This window comes from Neofelis nebulosa, chromosome X (assembly GCF_028018385.1).
Source record: "Neofelis nebulosa isolate mNeoNeb1 chromosome X, mNeoNeb1.pri, whole genome shotgun sequence".
Classification (NCBI taxonomy): domain Eukaryota; kingdom Metazoa; phylum Chordata; class Mammalia; order Carnivora; family Felidae; genus Neofelis; species Neofelis nebulosa.
The window spans coordinates 227,189-244,649 of NC_080800.1; the positions used below are offsets into that span (position 1 = coordinate 227,189).

The following is a 17,461-nucleotide window of genomic DNA, read 5'->3' on the forward strand; positions in this document are numbered from 1 at the left end:
CACAGAGTCGGGGTGACAGATTCCAAACGGACGGAGAGCACGGGTGGCCGCTGCCCGGTCTTCCTGGGTTCTCGTGGCCCCCACCACTTCCTGCAGACGAGCCCAGCGCAGCGCGCGTGGGGACCGCGTCCCCGTTAGCGTCACGTGTGCGTTTCTGTGGCACTGTCGTCTCTCCCCACACCTGGCGTCTAGCGGGTTTCTTCACTCAGGACATCACGTGCTGTCTTTTAAAGCCGTTCCCTCAGTGTCGTGCTTTCGTCACTACCGAGACTGCGTGCAGCCGATCTTGGGACGGCAGGGTCCCGGGGCTGTGCGTCTGCGGGCTGGTGCAGTCGTGGCAGGGGCACGTCACGGTGGCTCTGAGAGGCCTCGCTCCCTTGCTCCCGGCCCTCCATGCCCGGTGGCCCTGCCCTCCCCATGGAGGAAGCGTCCCCGTGGGAGGGGCCCAGCCAGTCCTGGGACTGCAGCTGGCCCCAGGACCTTGTTGCCTGATGGCTTCGGCTTCCCGGGTCCTGTGGACGTGCTCCCACCCGCTGGCCCTGACGCGGGGCCTGGTGGCCAGTGGGATCCACATCCGTCTAGGTCCTGGGGTTCGAGCTCCGTGGCTGTCCTTAGAGTTCGCAACGTTGGGGACACGGTGTGGTAACGCGTCTGTGCTTGCCGCGTCCCTGTGCTGATGCACGCCTGTCTTCGCTCTCAGCATTACCATCACTTTGGTGACATCATCAAGGAGACCATGACCAGGACGAGACAGAATGACAGGCTTCGCAACGCGCTGTCCCTGCTCCTGTGCCTGCAGCAGGTGAGCGGTCTGTTCCGGAAGGTCGGGCGGCGCTCTGTGGCTGCTCCCCACGACACCAGGCACCGTCGCGCGGGCCTGGAGGGGCGGGCGCCCTCGGGGACGCACTGGCCGTGGGCACCGCTGCCCTCTCCTCGGGAGTCCTGCACCCGCGTCAGTGGCCTGTGAGCAGCTGCCGGAGGGGACGGCACGTGCTGGCGGCTGGGTCGTCCCACGCCCCACGGACAGACGGGGCGGCTGAAACGTCAGACCCTTCTCCCTCCTGGTTCTGGAGGCTGCGGCCTGAGACCAGGGTGCCAGCGGGAGGGGCGCTGGGGTCAGGTTCTGGGGAGGCCTCTGGAGGGCCACACACGGTCCCCCTCTGCCGTGTCCCCACGTGGCTGTGGGCGGAGGGCAGGAAGCTCTAGGGACACCTTCGAGAGCACTAACGCACAGCGTGGGGCCCCGCCCTCCTGACCTGATCTGCTCCCTGCCAGCTGCCACGGCCCCCTCGGTGGTCAGGCTTGCGCAGGTGGATTCGGGGGACTGATTCAGTCCCCCGCAGTTGGCTTCCGCGGTCGGCCCCACCTCAGGGTCGTGGGACCTTTGTGTCGGGTTCCTCTCTGTTCAAGGACGGGAGGACAAAGGAGGATGCGGTCACAGGGTGTTGCGGGGACACGCGGCAGGTGGACGCGTGTGCCCACGGCTTCCTAGACAGAGGGGCGTCACCGCGTCGTGGGGGTCAGGGGGCCGCCGTGCCCCAGTGTTGGGCTGGATTGTCCCCGGCGGGTTCCACGTGTGTCCTCGCACAGTGAACTGGGGGCGGGGTGTCCCTGACCCTCCGGGTGGGCGTCACCCCCAGCTCCGTCCACTGAACCTCAGGATGGGCGTCCCTCTGTCATGACACAGCGTGAGAGGACGTCCGCATCTATTCTTCCATCCCGTGGTGGTCGGCTTACCCACATACGTGGCACCTGTGGCCGTGAAGCGTGGCTTGTTCCGTGCTCTGTTCTGGTTTTCACACGGGTGTGTCTGCCTCTCGTGTCACGACGGGCAAGGACGGGAGGGTGTGGCAGAGCCAGTGTTGACTTACAGGCCGGCAGGGTCTCTGGCGGACAGCCTGCGCGGTGGTTTTCCGTGGCCTCTGTTTCTGGGTTCTGGAGCGCGAGCACCTTCTAGACGCTCGCCCTGAGGCCTCCCTTTACCTCTGATGCTTTCCTGCCATTGGTTCTTCCTCGGGAAGCGGCCTTGTTCCTCCCGTCGTGGGACGGGTCTGCACGTGACCTGTTCGGATGACCCACAGATGCCCCAGGGCACGCGTGGAACGTTGGCGGGCACGTCCCCGCCACGTCAGGGCCCCGCTCTGCATGTGCTTTCTCGGACTGGGAGCATCTTTCTTGCTCCTGGTTTTCTGTTGAGTCCGCCTCCGGGGCAGGCCCGGGGAGCTGCTGCTGAGCAGATGTGACGTTGCGGACTGGGGGTGACCGCCGGAAGGTGCGGGGGAACCCCGATCCCCGTGTGGGCGGTCGCGGGTGCTCCCCCGGCACCCTGGCCTCGGCGTGGCTCCCCGCAGGAGCCCCCGCCCCTGTCCTCTGCGGAAGAGGTCATCAGCGAGCGGCACTGTCGTCCGGGGACCCCGGTTGTCACGGGCACTCGCTCAGCTCTGGCCGGGGGCTGCAGGTCCAGAAGACGCCTCTCTGGATCTCTTGAGCCTCCGACCCCGGGGGGCGGGGGGCACTGGCCACGTGTCTTGTGTTGGCTGCCTGTGCCAGACAGGGGGCCTCCCTGAGGCACTGGGGGGCGGCGGGCGTGGGGAGGGCCCAGTCAGGTCTCAAGGGTCCCGGCCCCTCTGCTGGCAGGGCTGACCCTCCAGCAGAGATGCCTGGTTCACAGACCTGTCCTGCACCCCCTCGGTTCTCCAGCCTTGACAGGCTCTGTGCAGGGCGGGCCGCCCTGGCCCACTGCCTGCTGCACCCGGAAGGTGCTGGCAAGGGCGTGGCCGCCTGACCTTCATAAAACTCAGACCCCGCAGACGACAGGATCCAGACTCTGGACACGGGGCTCCCCCAACACCAAGTTGAGTAGGGGGCAACACTCAACCCCAAGTTGAGTAGGGGGCAACTGTGGATGCAGTGTTCGCCCCCTACTCAGGCACACGGCCCCCCCAGACCCTGGGACACAGGCTGCCCTCCCCCCCCCCACTCAGGCACACGGCCCCCCCCCAGACCCTGGGACACAGGCTGCTCCCCCCACTCAGGCACACTGGTCCCCAGATCTCAGACACAGCCTGCCCCCTCGAACCCTCTACTCAGGCACACGGGCCCCCAGACCTGGGATTCAGGCTGCCTCCCCCTACCCCCCCTACTCAGGCACATGTCCCCCCCAGACCCTGGGATACAGGCTGTCCCCCCCACTCAGGCACACCGGCCCCCAGATCTCAGACACAGCCTGCCCCCTCGACCCCCCTACTCAGGCACACAGGCCCCCCAGACCCTGGGACACAGGCTGACCCCCTCTGCCTCCCCTACTCAGGCACACGGGCCCCCAGACCTGGGCTCCTCCCCCTACCCCCCTTACTCAGGCACATGGGCCCCAAGACCTGGGACACAGGGTGCCCAGCCCCTACTCAGGCACATGGGCCCCCAGACCTGGGACACAGGGTGCTTGCCCCTTACTCAGGCACACGGGCTCCCAGACCGTGGGACACTCGGTGCCCCCCTCTCCGCCCCCCCTACTCAGGCACACAGACCCCCAGACCCTGAGAGCCCGGGGTCGCTGGCCCATGCCCAGCACGTCCCTGACCCCACTGGGTCCCTGCAATCCCCCAGCTCTTTCAGAAGCACATGGACACGTACGGTCTTAACTACGACCCCATCGAGTTAATCTGCGGCCCCTTCTACTCCATCCGGCTGCTGGCTCGCCGCTTTGCGCTCACGCTCGGCTTTGACCGCGCCCGGGAAGCCGCCCACCTGATCCAGAGGTCCGTGCCGGGGGCTGCCCTGTCCACACTGCCCTCTTCCCGACTACACCGCCCCACCTGACACCCTGCTCGTGGTCTGGGTCCCACCTGGGGCTGTGGTCCAGGGTCCGATACCCCGCCCCCAGGCGCGAGCCCCCCCCCCCCCGTCCCCCGAGTCCCCCCCCCCCCGTGTCCTCGGCACCTGCCCGACGCCCCGCCCACCTGCCTGCGTCCCCGCCCCCAGGCGCGAGTCCCTCCCCCCACCCCCAATGTTTCCCCCGGGTCCTCGGCACCTGCCCGACGCCCCGCCCACCTGCCTGCGTCCCCGCCCCCAGGCGCGAGTCCCTCCCCCCACCCCCAATGTTTCCCCCGGGTCCTCGGCACCTGCCCGACGCCCCGCCCACCTGCCTGCGTCCCCGCCCCCAGGCGCGAGTCCCTCTCCCCACCCCCAATGTTTCCCTCGGGTCCTCGGCACCTGCCCGACGCCCCGCCCACCTGCCGGCGTCCCCGCCCCCAGGCGCGAGTTCCCCCCCCTCCCCCGGGTCCTCGGCACCTGCCCGACGCCCCGCCCACCTGCCTGCGTCCTCGCCCCCAGGCGCGGGCTGGCCTACGCCTTCTCCGAGGCCCCGGTGGCAGAAGCGGAGGGGGGCCGCCAGCGCTACCCAAACCTCTGCTTCCTGCTCCTGCTGGCCGAGTTCTCCTGCAAGATCCCCCCGGCCGAGCGCGGGACCGCGTGAGTGCGCGGGGAGCCCCCGGGGGGCGGGGCGTGGGGCGGGGAGGGCGGGCGCCCAGACCAGGGAGTCGTGGCGAGCGGGGCGCGGACGCGGGAGGGAGGGTTCTCGGGGGGGGGAGACCGTCCTGTTCACGCCGCGTGTCCCGGCTCCGGCCCTGGCCCCGGCCCGTGCGCGCGCTGGAGGCCGAGGGCTCGGGGCTGGTCCGGGTCGGGGCCGCCGGGCTCCGCGCTGCAGGACTCACCTGCGCCCACCGGGTGGCGCCCCTCCGGCAGGCCGTGGCGGCCCCAGGGGGAGGGGGGGGTGTGGCTCCTGAGGACCTCGGTGGGGTCCCCTCCCTCGCCCCCTCCCCCTCCCCCACAGCCCACGTCCTCTCTTTTGCCCGCAGACTCGCTCACTTCCAGGACTCCATACCCGAGGGCGTACCTAGCTTTGGGGAAGGGGATATGAACCCCCTGCTCGTGTACCGCAAGTCCCTGATGAAGACGGACTACGTGCCCCAGACCGAGGAGGAGGAGGAGCCGGCCGCCAACCCGTTCGATGCCATCTGCAAAGAGAGCAAGCGGCCGCAAGGTGCGGAGGGGGCGGGGAGGGGCGAGGGTCGGGAAGGGGGAGGGGCGAGGGGTCTGGAGCGGAGAGGCGTAGGGGAGGGGGGTCTGGAGGGGGGAGGGGCGAGGGGTCCTGAACGGAGAAGGGTGGCGGGGGGGAGGAGGAAGAGGAGGGAGGAGGAGGAGGAAGAGGGAGGAGGAAGAAGGGGGAGGGGCGAGCGGTCGGGAGGGGGAGGAGGAGGGGTCGGGGGCGGGGAGGGGCGGGGGCCAGGGTTCGGGAGCGGAGAGAGGATAGGGGCGAGGAGGGGTCGGGAGGGGGTCGGGTGGGGGAGGAGGAGGGGTCGGGAGCGGAGAGGGGAGGGGCGAGGGGCCGGGAGTGGTGGGCGCGGGCCGGGGCGTCCGGGCCGTGGCTGACCCTCCCTGCCGTGCAGAGCTGCCCGCAGCCACCGGCTCCTCCTGGACACCAGACACGTTGGCCAGCTCCTCCGCGGGGGACCGAGAGCCGAGGACCCCGTCCAGGGGCCGCAAGTCCAAGCGGTGAGCGCACCGCGGGCGCTGCTGTGCTCCTGTCGCCGGGCGGGCGGGGAGGGTGCGACGGGGATGGGGGTGGGGTCCCGCGGGGGGCCGAGGCAGGGGTGGGCTGTGTCTGGGGAGGGCAGCCAGGGAGGGGCTGTTCCCCTTCCGCCTCCAAAGCGTGGAATACGGGGCACCAGGGTGTTAGGGGTGCAGCTGAGCCCTCATATGGGGGCTGTGTCGCTTCCATGTGTCTCTGGGTCCACACCCCCCCCATCTCGCCTCCCGCCCCCTTGTCTCCCCACCTCTTGCCACACTAGCGCACCCTGCCGCTCCTGCCGGCGCCTCTTGCCCCAGCGGGGCCCCTGTTCTCTGGCCCTGTTTCCTGCAGCAAATGGGCCGCCAGTCCCCCTGCTCCCTGAGGGGCCTCCTGCCCCAGGGTCTGTCAACAGGGACAGGGACCAACCGGAGGCAGAGTCCCTGGAGGCCGTGTGTCGGTCTCCCTGGCGAGCGAACCCCTTCTTTCTCTGGCAGGGACATCTTTGACGTTGACTTCCTGTCGTCAGAGGATTCGGGACAACTCTTCCAACGAAGACGTGGACGTGGAGGGCATCTCTGTGCAGGTCTGTGCCGGCCAGGCCTCTGGGAGGTGGCCTCGCGGGGCGCCGACTTCGGTTCTGGAGGGTGCCCGGGGGGGCGGGGGCAGGGCGCTGCCTGCCAGGGTGCCCCTGAAGGCGGGATGGCTCGTCTGCCATGGGGGCTCCGGGTGACGCCGTGGCCGCTGTGCCCGTGCGGGAGCGCGCGCGTCCTCCTGTGTGCTCCCCGGAGATCCAACTCCTGGTCTGACAGCTCAACGGGTCCGGATGGGTCCGGGCGGTGGTGTGCACAGCTTTCCGTCTGTCCATCCGAGTGTCTGTGTGTGGGTCCTGAGGGTTGTCTGTCCGTCCCCAGGGAGGATCCGACTGAAGAGGAAACCCCCACCCCGTGATGAGCTCCCCTCCGTTGCTGTGTGTGGGTCCTGAGGGTTGTCTGTGCATCCCCAGGGAGGATCCGACTGAAGAGGAAACCCCCCACCCCGTGATGAGCTCCCCCCTCCGTTGCTGTGTTCTGTCCCCCGTGGCTACCCACTCCTGGGGCTGGGGGGCCGGTCGCCTCCGAGTACGGCCGACCCGGGCCCTCCAGGTCTCTAGGCAATGACAGCGACCCCTGCCATTTGCACCCGTGGATCCGAACCCCTTCTGTGGGGAGAGGGCTGTGTGACCGCTGACCGGGACCTTGGGATGCCCACCCAGGTGCCTACCAGCTGGCAGCTTTCTCTCCGGGCGACTGCTGTGCTTGGCTGGACGGTTCCAGAACCAGCTGTGTTCTCCGCCGTGGAGCATGGTGCTGGGTCCCTCGTCCTCGCGGTCCTACGTGCGGCGGCTCTGGGTGGGCCGCCGGCTGTTCCTGTCACAGCCCAGGGCCTGGCTGTGGGCGTTTTGTGACAGCTGGAGCTGTGGGCCAGCTGTGGGGCAGGGAGGGCCCCGGAGAGGCTGTAGTCTGGTCAGCACGGGGACGCTCCAGACAGATCGGCTGCGCGGACTTGGGGCAGGGGCCTGGGCTGGATGCTTTTGGGTCACCCTCCCCCGGACATGCAGGGTGGGGCCTTCTGCCCTTCAAATCTCGTGTTGGTGCCAAACCACAGATCCTTCTCGGCCACTGTGTAGAGGGGCACGGCCCCCCGCGCATCCTGCACGGAGAACCAGCGCCCCCCCCCCCCCCCCCCCCCCCCCACCCCCCCCGCGTGTGTGCGTTGGACCCTGGCCTGGGGGTTGGCTGCCTGGGTGGGACGTCTCGTCCCCCCACCCCTCTGGTCCTGTCCCCTCTCCTCCGTCCCAGTTCTGTCCCCAGGACTTGGGAAGCTGCTGTAGGAAAGCGCTACCCCCCCCCCCCCCAGCTCCCCCAATTCCCCCCCCCTCCCCCCCGGCCGTGGGGTCAGGAGCACGGGCGCCTCGCCTGCAGGCCTTGCGGGGACGGCCATCTGCTGGACGCTCCAGTCCCAGGGCCTGTGACCCTCGGCCGGGCCTCCCATCCCCAGAGCCGTCCGTGCCAGACGGAGTCTCCCTCGTGACACTGCCCTGTGCCCCCAGTAGCGTCGCTGCCTGGTGTCCGTGTTCTCTGTGACCTTTGTGTGCTGTGTCTGTGTTGTGGGCTGGGCGAGCCGGGCCCGGCACGGAGAGTCTTTAACTTCTTTATTTGAAAATACAAACGTGATCTCGTAAAACGTTTTTAAATCGCTATACACACCAAATAAAAGTTAACTTTACACGTTTTGTACACGTACATGAAAACGTAAGTACGCTCGAGGGGGCGCACCCTCCCACACCCTGCACGGAGGGTCGTGGCCTGGGCCGCGCCCGGAGATGCTCGTGCAGACGAGACGGAAGGTCCCGGGGCTTCTGGAATGTTCCCGACCGACTCCGTGAGAACAACACGGGCCCACCCAGCACCCAGAAGTCCGCGCACGGCCGCGACCCCGAGGCAGCTCCTTTGGAGGGGAGCCGTCGGCCAGGCCGGGTAAGTGTCCACACGCCTGAACTCGACGGCTAGCGGGACCCGCCAGCCAGGGGTTCTTGCACGGGGGTCGGCCCCTCCTGGCCAGGCGGGGACAGGAGCTCCATGACCACGTGACCCGCTTCGTGTCGAATAAAAATTCGTCATCTCCTACAAATCACTTCATTTTCTATAAAAGACAGCTCAACAATCAAACAGCTTTGGCTTTTACACACAAGCTGCCTCGCGTCCAGCCGGCTGGCCCGGACCCCCGGCCGCGGGCGCACGTCACGAGGGCTGTAGGTCAGCGTCGTCGCACGCGTACTCGTACAGGTCGACGGTGCCCAGGGCCGAGGGCGCCTCGAAGAAGGGCCTCTGGGCCAGCGGAGACCTCAGGACGCTCAGCTTCTGGTCCACGGGGCTGAGCTCGGCTTCGTACCTGCAAGCAGGGGCTCGTGAGTGTCCTGGGGCGCGGCCGACGCAGGTGGCCCCCACGAGCCCCCACGTGGGCCGAGCTGTGGAAGGCCCTCCATGAAGTGCCCGTGGCCAGGGGCCGTGGGCGCCAAGGCCACCTGGCGGAACTCAGCGTTGGGTCTGGACGGATGCCGCGATCCCTGGTCGGGATGACCCATCTGCACGCAGGACTGGGGACAGGGCAGGGACGCGTGCCGACTCGCGGTCGGCGTCGTAGCCGACGTTCTAGGCCGTGCCGCAGGCCGGCGGAGAGGAGATCGAAGCGTGCTGCTCCAGGCCACGTGCCTGTCGGCGCAGAGGCCCCCGCCGACCCCACGACATGCTTATGCGGCCACCGGGTACGGTTACCACAAGAGGCAAGTGCAAGGTCGGTAAGCCCCACGGGGGTCGCCAGCAACGCGCAGCGGTATGCTGCAAGTTTCGAACCTCCTTAGGGCACCTGGGTGCCTCAGTCCGCTAAGTGTGTGACTCTCGACTTGGGCTCGGCTCACGATCTCACAGTTCGTGGGTTCGAGCCGTGCGTCGGGCTCTGCGCTGACAGCCGGGAGCCTGCTTGGGATGCTCTCTCTCTGCCCCTGCCTTGCTCATGCTCCCGCCCTCTCTCAAGAGTAAATCTTAAAACCCCACCTTCCCGACACCCCAACATCAGGAAGCCCTTCTGTGACAGAAGGCGAGAAGATCCACGTGCCGAAAACCACAAAACATTTCCCGGCAGAAGAGTCAGAGACCCAACTTGGCAGGGAGCGCGGCGTCGCGGAGAGGCCCAGCACCTCCACGCCGGGTGCGGTTCTCAAACACGAGTCATCGAAGCTTCCGTCTGTTTTGTGACAGCACACCTGCATGAGGCTGGTGTGGCAACGGTTCACGTCGGCCCGGAACCGAGGGGAAGCCACCCAACGTGGGTCACCTGGGGGGGGGGCCCCCCCCACAAGCCCGGTGAACGGCATGGCTCTGCCGCACCTCGGGCCCGCAGAGGCGGTGTGGAGGGACGTGGGGGTGCGCTTCTGTGACGGGCCGGAAACGCACGACGGCCGGACGAAGGCCAGCACCTGCCAGGGGCCCAAGTGGGGAGGGGTTTGGGGGTGACGGACGCAGGCCCTGCTGGATCTCAAACTCTCTTGGGAGTGGGGCTCAGGACCCTGGCGGCCCCGTGGCCGCCGAACGGGGGGCGGGGGGTGCCTCCCGTACGCGGGCCCCGCTCCTGACCCCGTGTGACCCTGACCCGGGGGCCAGGCGGCCCTGAGGGGGCAGGCGGCGGCTGGGTGAAGAGCCCTGACGGGAGCAGAGAGCCCATGTGCCGCCTGAGCCTGTCGGGTGCCTGTGTGGAGGCTGGGGTGCCTGAGCCACCCCACCGCGTGCACCCCGCGCGCCCAGCCACGCTCGTGGGAGCAGATGCCCCGCTGATGCCACACGCGGTCAGCCCCGGGTGAGAGGGCATGCATCCGCACCTGGGCCCCGACGCCCCTGTCCCCCCACGGGCCTCGGGTGCAGACACCGAAGACGAGATGCCCCACTGCGGTGGCCCCGTGAGGGGTTGTTGGGTCCCGATTTCTGAGCTGGCCTCTCAGACCCCAGCCCCGCAGGGCGTCCCCCCTGCCAGGCCCCTCGGGGAGCCCCCCACCCGGATCACTGCCTGGGCCCCCCGCTCAGCGTGGTGGGGGGAGGGGGGAGGGGGGAGGGGGACGGCTCGGCAGGTCACGTCCTGGGGAGCACACAGCACATCGGGGTGGGCGTGGGGGACAGAAGGGGACAGATGGTGCCCTGGGTGGCAGGCCTCCCGCGGCCCCGCTGCAGGGCCCGCTCTGGGCCCACCTGGCTGCTGCTCGTGGGTCCCGGCCCCAGGGGACAGGCGGCAGCACTGAGGGGCTGTTTCCGGGCAGGGGGCACTCGCTCCCGGGTCCCCGCGAGGCCCCAGAACCTGGGGAAGGGGCCTCGCGGTGGAGCTCTGCCGGGGCGGGGTTTGTGTCCCGGCCGCGCGGCCGGCGAGAGTTCCATTTCGGGTTCGGGACACCCGCACCTGCCTTTCCCTGCCCACGGGGTCCCTTGTCGTGGGGGCAGACGCTGGTCACACGGGTGTCAGAGGCTCCCCCCCCCCCCCCCCCCCCCCCCCGGAGCCAGGGCGCGGCCCACGTGAGTCGCCGGCTGCGGACGGCGCCCGTCCGGGGCCGGGCACGTGTGCTTGGAGAGGAGGCGCCCACCGGCCGCCCCGCGTCCCCGCGCGCACACGCACTCACCCGTCCTCCCACGGCTCTGCCGCAGCCTCCTCGGCCACCAGGATGTCGTACTCCTCAGCCGCGTACTTCTCCCAGTCGGAGAGCTCGGCGCCCTCGCTCTCGCTCTCCTGGATGCGACACGGGCGTCACGCGGCGCGCACGCGGCCGGCACCCCCCCCCCCCCCCCCCCGTGCTCCCCGCCACGCCTGCCCCGCTCACCCTGAGCAGCGACACCTGTTCCTTCTGCTCGTGGTCCAGGTATTTCTCGATGTTGAAGAAGGTGTCAAAGAACACGTGGGCCAGTTTGCAGTTTTTCAGGTCGTGGAGTGTGATCTTCCCTGCGGGACGTGAAGCGTTTTCAAGACGGCTACTCCCGGGGGCGCGTTCACGAGGGTCTGTCGTGGGGGGGGGGTGGGTCCGCGTCCTAACTCGCCGAGAAACCCACGCCCAGCACTGCACTTTGTGACACCACTGGGCAAAACGCACTCGCACACGTGTGGCCCGGAATGGGAGGAGCAGCGCAGGAACAGAGCGGAAGTCGGCCACCAGGGGGCGACCAGCACTGCACTTTGTGACACCACTGGGCAAAACGCACTCGCGCGAGAGGGTCCGCGGTGTGGGCGGACGGCTGGGGGGGGGGGGGCAGGTGGGTCCAGAGGCCTGGGGTCCTGAACACTCGCGCGAGAGGGTCCCCGGTGTGGGCGGACGGCTTGGGGGGGGGGGGGGGCAGCCGGGACCAGAGGCCTGGGGTCCTGAACACTCGCGCGAGAGGGTCCCCGGTGTGGGCGGACGGCTGGGGGGGGGGGCAGGTGGGTCCAGAGGCCTGGGGTCCTGAACACTCGCGCGAGAGGGTCCCCGGTGTGGGCGGACGGCTTGGGGGGGGGGGGGGGCAGCCGGGACCAGAGGCCTGGGGTCCTGAACACTCGCGCGAGAGGGTCCCCGGTGTGGGCGGACGGCTGGGGGGGGGGGGGGGCAGGTGGGTCCAGAGGCCTGGGGTCCTGAACACTCGCGCGAGAGGGTCCCCGGTGTGGGCGGACGGCTGGGGGGGGGGGGGGCAGGTGGGTCCAGAGGCCTGGGGTCCTGAACACTCGCGCGAGAGGGTCCCCGGTGTGGGCGGACGGCTTGGGGGGGGGGGGGGCAGCCGGGACCAGAGGCCTGGGGTCCTGAACACTCGCGCGAGAGGGTCCCCGGTGTGGGCGGACGGCTGGGGGGGGGGGGCAGGTGGGTCCAGAGGCCTGGGGTCCTGAACACTCGCGCGAGAGGGTCCCCGGTGTGGGCGGACGGCTGGGGGGGGGGGGGGGGCAGGTGGGTCCAGAGGCCTGGGGTCCTGAACACTCGCGCGAGAGGGTCCCCGGTGTGGGCGGACGGCTGGGGGGGGGGGGGGGGGGGCAGGTGGGTCCAGAGGCCTGGGGTCCTGAACACTCGCGCGAGAGGGTCCCCGGTGTAGGCGGACGGCTGGGGGGGGGGGGGGGGCAGGTCGGTCCAGAGGCCTGGGGTCCTGAACACTCGCGCGAGAGGGTCCCCGGTGTGGGCGGACGGCTGGGGGGGGGGGGGGCAGGTCGGTCCAGAGGCCTGGGGTCCTGAACACTCGCGCGAGAGGGTCCCCGGTGTGGGCGGACGGCTGGGGGGGGGGGGGCAGGTCGGTCCAGAGGCCTGGGGTCCTGAACACTCGCGCGAGAGGGTCCCCGGTGTGGGCGGACGGCTTGGGGGGGGGGGGGCAGCCGGGACCAGAGGCCTGGGGTCCTGAACACTCGCGCGAGAGGGTCCCCGGTGTGGGCGGACGGCTGGGGGGGGGCGGGGCAGGTCGGTCCAGAGGCCTGGGGTCCTGAACACTCGCGCGAGAGGGTCCCCGGTGTGGGCGGACGGCTTGGGCGGGGGGGGGGGGGGGGGGGGGCAGGTGGGTCCAGAGACTTGGGGTCCTGAACACTCGCGCGAGAGAGTCCCCGGTGTGGGCGGACGGCTGGGGGGGGCGGGGCAGGTCGGTCCAGAGGCCTGTGGTTCTGAACACTCGCGCGAGAGGGTCCCCGGTGTGGGCGGACGGCTTGGGGGGGGGGGGGGCAGGTGGGTCCAGAGGCCTGGGGTCCTGAACACTCGCGCGAGAGAGTCCCCGGTGTGGGCGGACGGCTGGGGGGGGCGGGGCAGGTCGGTCCAGAGGCCTGTGGTTCTGAACACTCGCGCGAGAGGGTCCCCGGTGTGGGCGGACGGCTGGGGGGGGGGGGGGCAGGTGGGTCCAGAGGCCTGGGGTCCTGAACACTCGCGCGAGAGAGTCCCCGGTGTGGGCGGACGGCTGGGGGGGGCGGGGCAGGTCGGTCCAGAGGCCTGTGGTTCTGAACACTCGCGCGAGAGGGTCCCCGGTGTGGGCGGACGGCTTGGGGGGGGGGGGGGGCAGCCGGGACCAGAGGCCTGGGGTCCTGAACACTCGCGCGAGAGGGTCCCCGGTGTGGGCGGACGGCTTGGGCGGGGGGGGGCAGGTGGGTCCAGAGACTTGGGGTCCTGAACACTCGCGCGAGAGGGTCCCTGGTGTGGGCGGACGGCTGGGGGGGGGGGGGGGGCAGGTGGGTCCAGAGGCCTGGGGTCCTGAACACTCGCGCGAGAGGGTCCCCGGTGTGGGCGGACGGCTTGGGGGGGGGGGGCAGCCGGGACCAGAGGCCTGGGGTCCTGAACACTCGCGCGAGAGGGTCCCCGGTGTGGGCGGACGGCTGGGGGGGGCGGGGCAGGTCGGTCCAGAGGCCTGGGGTCCTGAACACTCGCGCGAGAGGGTCCCCGGTGTGGGCGGACGGCTTGGGCGGGGGGGGGGGGGGGGGGGGCAGGTGGGTCCAGAGACCTGGGGTCCTGAACACTCGCGCGAGAGGGTCCCCGGTGTGGGCGGACGGCTTGGGCGGGGGGGGGCAGGTGGGTCCAGAGACCTGGGGTCCTGAACACTCGCGCGAGAGGGTCCCCGGTGTGGGCGGACGGCTGGGGGGGGGGCAGGTGGGTCCAGAGGCCTGGGGTCCTGAACACTCGCGCGAGAGGGTCCCCGGTGTGGGCAGACGGCTTGGGGGGGGGGGGCAGCCGGGACCAGAGGCCTGGGGTCCTGAACACTCGCGCGAGAGGGTCCCCGGTGTGGGCGGACGGCTGGGGGGGGCGGGGCAGGTCGGTCCAGAGGCCTGGGGTCCTGAACACTCGCGCGAGAGGGTCCCCGGTGTGGGCGGACGGCTTGGGCGAGGGGGGGGCAGGTGGGTCCAGAGACCTGGGGTCCTGAACACTCGCGCGAGAGGGTCCCCGGTGTGGGCGGACGGCTTGGGCGGGGGGGGGGCAGGTGGGTCCAGAGACCTGGGGTCCTGAACACTCGCGCGAGAGGGTCCCCGGTGTGGGCGGACGGCTGGGGGGGGGGGGGCAGGTGGGTCCAGAGGCCTGGGGTCCTGAACACTCGCGCGAGAGGGTCCCCGGTGTGGGCGGACGGCTTGGGGGGGGGGGGGGCAGCCGGGACCAGAGGCCTGGGGTCCTGAACACTCGCGCGAGAGGGTCCCCGGTGTGGGCGGACGGCTTGGGGGGCGGGGGCAGCCGGGACCAGAGGCCTGGGGTCCTGAACACTCGCGCGAGAGGGTCCCCGGTGTGGGCGGACGGCTGGGGGGGGGGGGGAGCAGGTGGGTCCAGAGGCCTGGGGTCCTGAACACTCGCGCCAGAGGGTCCCCGGTGTGGGCGGACGGCTTGGGCGGGGGGGGGGGCAGGTGGGTCCAGAGACCTGGGGTCCTGAACACTCGCGCGAGAGGGTCCCCGGTGTGGGCGGACGGCTTGGGCGGGGGGGGGGCAGGTGGGTCCAGAGACCTGGGGTCCTGAACACTCGCGCGAGAGGGTCCCCGGTGTGGGCGGACGGCTGGGGGGGGGGGGGGGCAGGTGGGTCCAGAGGCCTGGGGTCCTGAACACTCGCGCGAGAGGGTCCCCGGTGTGGGCGGACGGCTTGGGGGGGGGGGGCAGTCGGGACCAGAGGCCTGGGGTCCTGAACACTCGCGCGAGAGGGTCCCCGGTGTGGGCGGACGGCTGGGGGGGGCGGGGCAGGTCGGTCCAGAGGTTGGGGTCCTGAACACTCGCGCGAGAGGGTCCCCGGTGTGGGCGGACGGCTTGGGCGGGGGGGTGGGCAGGTGGGTCCAGAGACCTGGGGTCCTGAACACTCGCGCGAGAGGGTCCCCGGTGTGGGCGGACGGCTTGGGGGGGGGGGGGCAGCCGGGACCAGAGGCCTGGGGTCCTGAACACTCGCGCGAGAGGGTCCCCGGTGTGGGCGGACGGCTGGGGGGGGGGGGGCAGGTGGGTCCAGAGGCCTGGGGTCCTGAACACTCGCGCGAGAGGGTCCCCGGTGTGGGCGGACGGCTTGGGGGGGGGGGGGGGCAGCCGGGACCAGAGGCCTGGGGTCCTGAACACTCGCGCGAGAGGGTCCCCGGTGTGGGCGGACGGCTGGGGGGGGCGGGGCAGGTCGGTCCAGAGGCCTGGGGTCCTGAACACTCGCGCGAGAGGGTCCCCGGTGTGGGCGGACGGCTTGGGCGGGGAGGGGGCAGGTGGGTCCAGAGACCTGGGGTCCTGAACACTCGCGCGAGAGGGTCCCCGGTGTGGGCGGACGGCTTGGGCGGGGGGGGGCAGGTGGGTCCAGAGACCTGGGGTCCTGAACACTCGCGCGAGAGGGTCCCCGGTGTGGGCGGACGGCTGGGGGGGGGGGGGGGGCAGGTGGGTCCAGAGGCCTGGGGTCCTGAACACTCGCGCGAGAGGGTCCCCGGTGTGGGCGGACGGCTTGGGGGGGGGGGGCAGCCGGGACCAGAGGCCTGGGGTCCTGAACACTCGCGCGAGAGGGTCCCCGGTGTGGGCGGACGGCTGGGGGGGGGGGGAGCAGGTGGGTCCAGAGGCCTGGGGTCCTGAACACTCGCGCCAGAGGGTCCCCGGTGTGGGCGGACGCCTTGGGGGGGGGGGGCAGCCGGGACCAGAGGCCTGGGGTCCTGAACACTCGCGCGAGAGGGTCCCCGGTGTGGGCGGACGGCTGGGGGGGGGGGGTGGGCAGGTGGGTCCAGAGGCCTGGGGTCCTGAACACTCGCGCGAGAGGGTCCCCGGTGTGGGCGGACGGGTTGGGGGGGGGGGGGGCAGCCGGGACCAGAGGCCTGGGGTCCTGAACACTCGCGCGAGAGGGTCCCCGGTGTGGGCGGACGGCTTGGGGGGGGGGGGCAGCCGGGAGCAGAGGCCTGGGGTCCTGTGTGGCCTGGAATGGGAGCCAGGACGCACGTGGAGGACGAGCGCAGGAACAGAGCGGAAGTCGGCCACCAGGGGGCGCCCGCCACCCGCATCATGGCGCCACCGACCGGGGACAGCAGCAGGGCCCGCAAGCTGCGGCCAGGACCCCGGGACGAGGGGCAGACACAGCCAACACCCCAAGGCCGTGTTTCCCCCAGACACGGAAACACGACAGGAACGGCGGCCTCACGGCCCGGGAACAGTGTGCCTCTGTCCCTGTCACGGTGCCCTGGGGCCCTTCCTGGTGCCACCGCGGGCCTCCCCGTGGGTCACGGGCTTCTCGGCTGCGGGGTGTCAGGGCCCCCCCCCCCCCGCCCACCCCCCGACTCCCTGGCCGACCCCGCGGTGTAGGTGCCCGGGGCAGGAGCCGGAGCCGCTCGGGGAAGCGGGGGGGCCCGGCGTCCGCGGGGCTGTCCCACCCCGGCAGTCCGCGCTGCGTGTCGCCGAGGTGGCGAACGCGGGAGCCCAGTGGCGAGACCCAGGGTCGGGGACGCCCAGCTTCCTGACGCCGGCGGGACGGGGTCCTCAGCTGACAGCACGCGGCCTTTCACGGGGCGGGGGGCCGGGCCGAGGGGACACGGGGGGCCTGGGAGGGCGCCGGAAGCCACGGAACAGGGGCCACCGCAGCTCACCCCGCCCTGGGTGCGGTCTCGTGACGTGGCGGGTGCGAGCCCTCCCCAAGGTCCCCGACTCGAGCGGCGCGGGCGCGGGCCGTTCCCACAGGGGGCGTCCCTCACATCAGGGGGCCTGTCCTCCGCCACGACCGTGTGTCTCCCTCAGGGGGCACCCCGCGTCACACGGGGTGTCCCGTCTCGTGGCGGACCCTCGCGCACGCGCAGTGGCCCGCACCTGGCGGCGGCCCATCTCCCGGGAGGAGCGGCCCCTCCCACGGGGTCCCGCCCACAGGAGGCATCGCCGGGAGAGGGGCGCGTTTGCTCCCTCACTCATGGGGGGGACATGCCTCCCACAAGGGGGGGCACCCCCACACGCGAGCACATCCCACACGGGTGTCCCCCCACATGTCACAGGGGTCCTTCCCGCACACAGCACGGGCACCCCGTCTCAGGGGAGGGACATCTCACGCCCAAGGGGGGATCGCCTCACACACGGGGGCGGGGGGAGGGGGCATGTCCTCACGGGGGGGGGGGGGGCATCTCCTCACTCCCAGGGGGGGCATCTCACTCCCGGGGGGGGGCATCTCCTCACTCCCGGGTGGGGGGGGGACATCTCCTCACTCCCGGGAGGGGGCATCTCACTCCCGGGGGGGGCATCTCACTCACAGGGGGGGACATCTCATCCACGGGGGGGGGGGCATCTCCTCACTCATGGGGGGGGCATCTCCTCACTCCCGGGGGCGGGGGCATCTCACTGGGGGGGGCATCTCACTCCCGAGGGGGGCATCTCCTCACTCACAGGGGGGGACATCTCATCCACGTGGGGGGGGCATCTCCTCACTCATG

At 71.3% G+C, this 17,461-nt stretch overlaps 2 protein-coding genes across 4 annotated transcripts in view; one reads left to right on the forward strand and one right to left on the reverse strand.

The window, feature by feature from the left end:
* The window catches only part of LOC131502987 (cohesin subunit SA-2-like), a 66,505-nt gene extending 59,054 nt beyond the window's left edge, over positions 1–7,451 (forward strand). The window contains exons 28-34 of the mRNA XM_058714268.1: positions 701–802; positions 3,607–3,758; positions 4,333–4,470; positions 4,857–5,041; positions 5,448–5,553; positions 6,064–6,152; positions 6,573–7,451. Coding sequence (XP_058570251.1) covers positions 701–802; positions 3,607–3,758; positions 4,333–4,470; positions 4,857–5,041; positions 5,448–5,553; positions 6,064–6,152; positions 6,573–6,610 — 810 coding nt within the window. The 3' untranslated portion in view covers positions 6,611–7,451. The remainder of the gene's footprint in view (positions 1–700; positions 803–3,606; positions 3,759–4,332; positions 4,471–4,856; positions 5,042–5,447; positions 5,554–6,063; positions 6,153–6,572) is intronic.
* Positions 7,452–7,743: 292 nt separating this feature from the next.
* PPP2R3B (protein phosphatase 2 regulatory subunit B''beta) overlaps positions 7,744–17,461 on the reverse strand; it is a 68,115-nt gene continuing 58,397 nt past the window's right edge. For all 3 annotated transcript variants that reach the window (XM_058714633.1, XM_058714636.1, XM_058714635.1), the window contains exons 11-13: positions 10,968–11,086; positions 10,770–10,876; positions 7,744–8,500 (exon numbers count right to left, since the gene is read on the reverse strand). In XM_058714633.1, the coding sequence (XP_058570616.1) occupies positions 8,350–8,500; positions 10,770–10,876; positions 10,968–11,086 (377 nt within the window). In that variant the 3' untranslated portion in view covers positions 7,744–8,349. The remainder of the gene's footprint in view (positions 8,501–10,769; positions 10,877–10,967; positions 11,087–17,461) is intronic.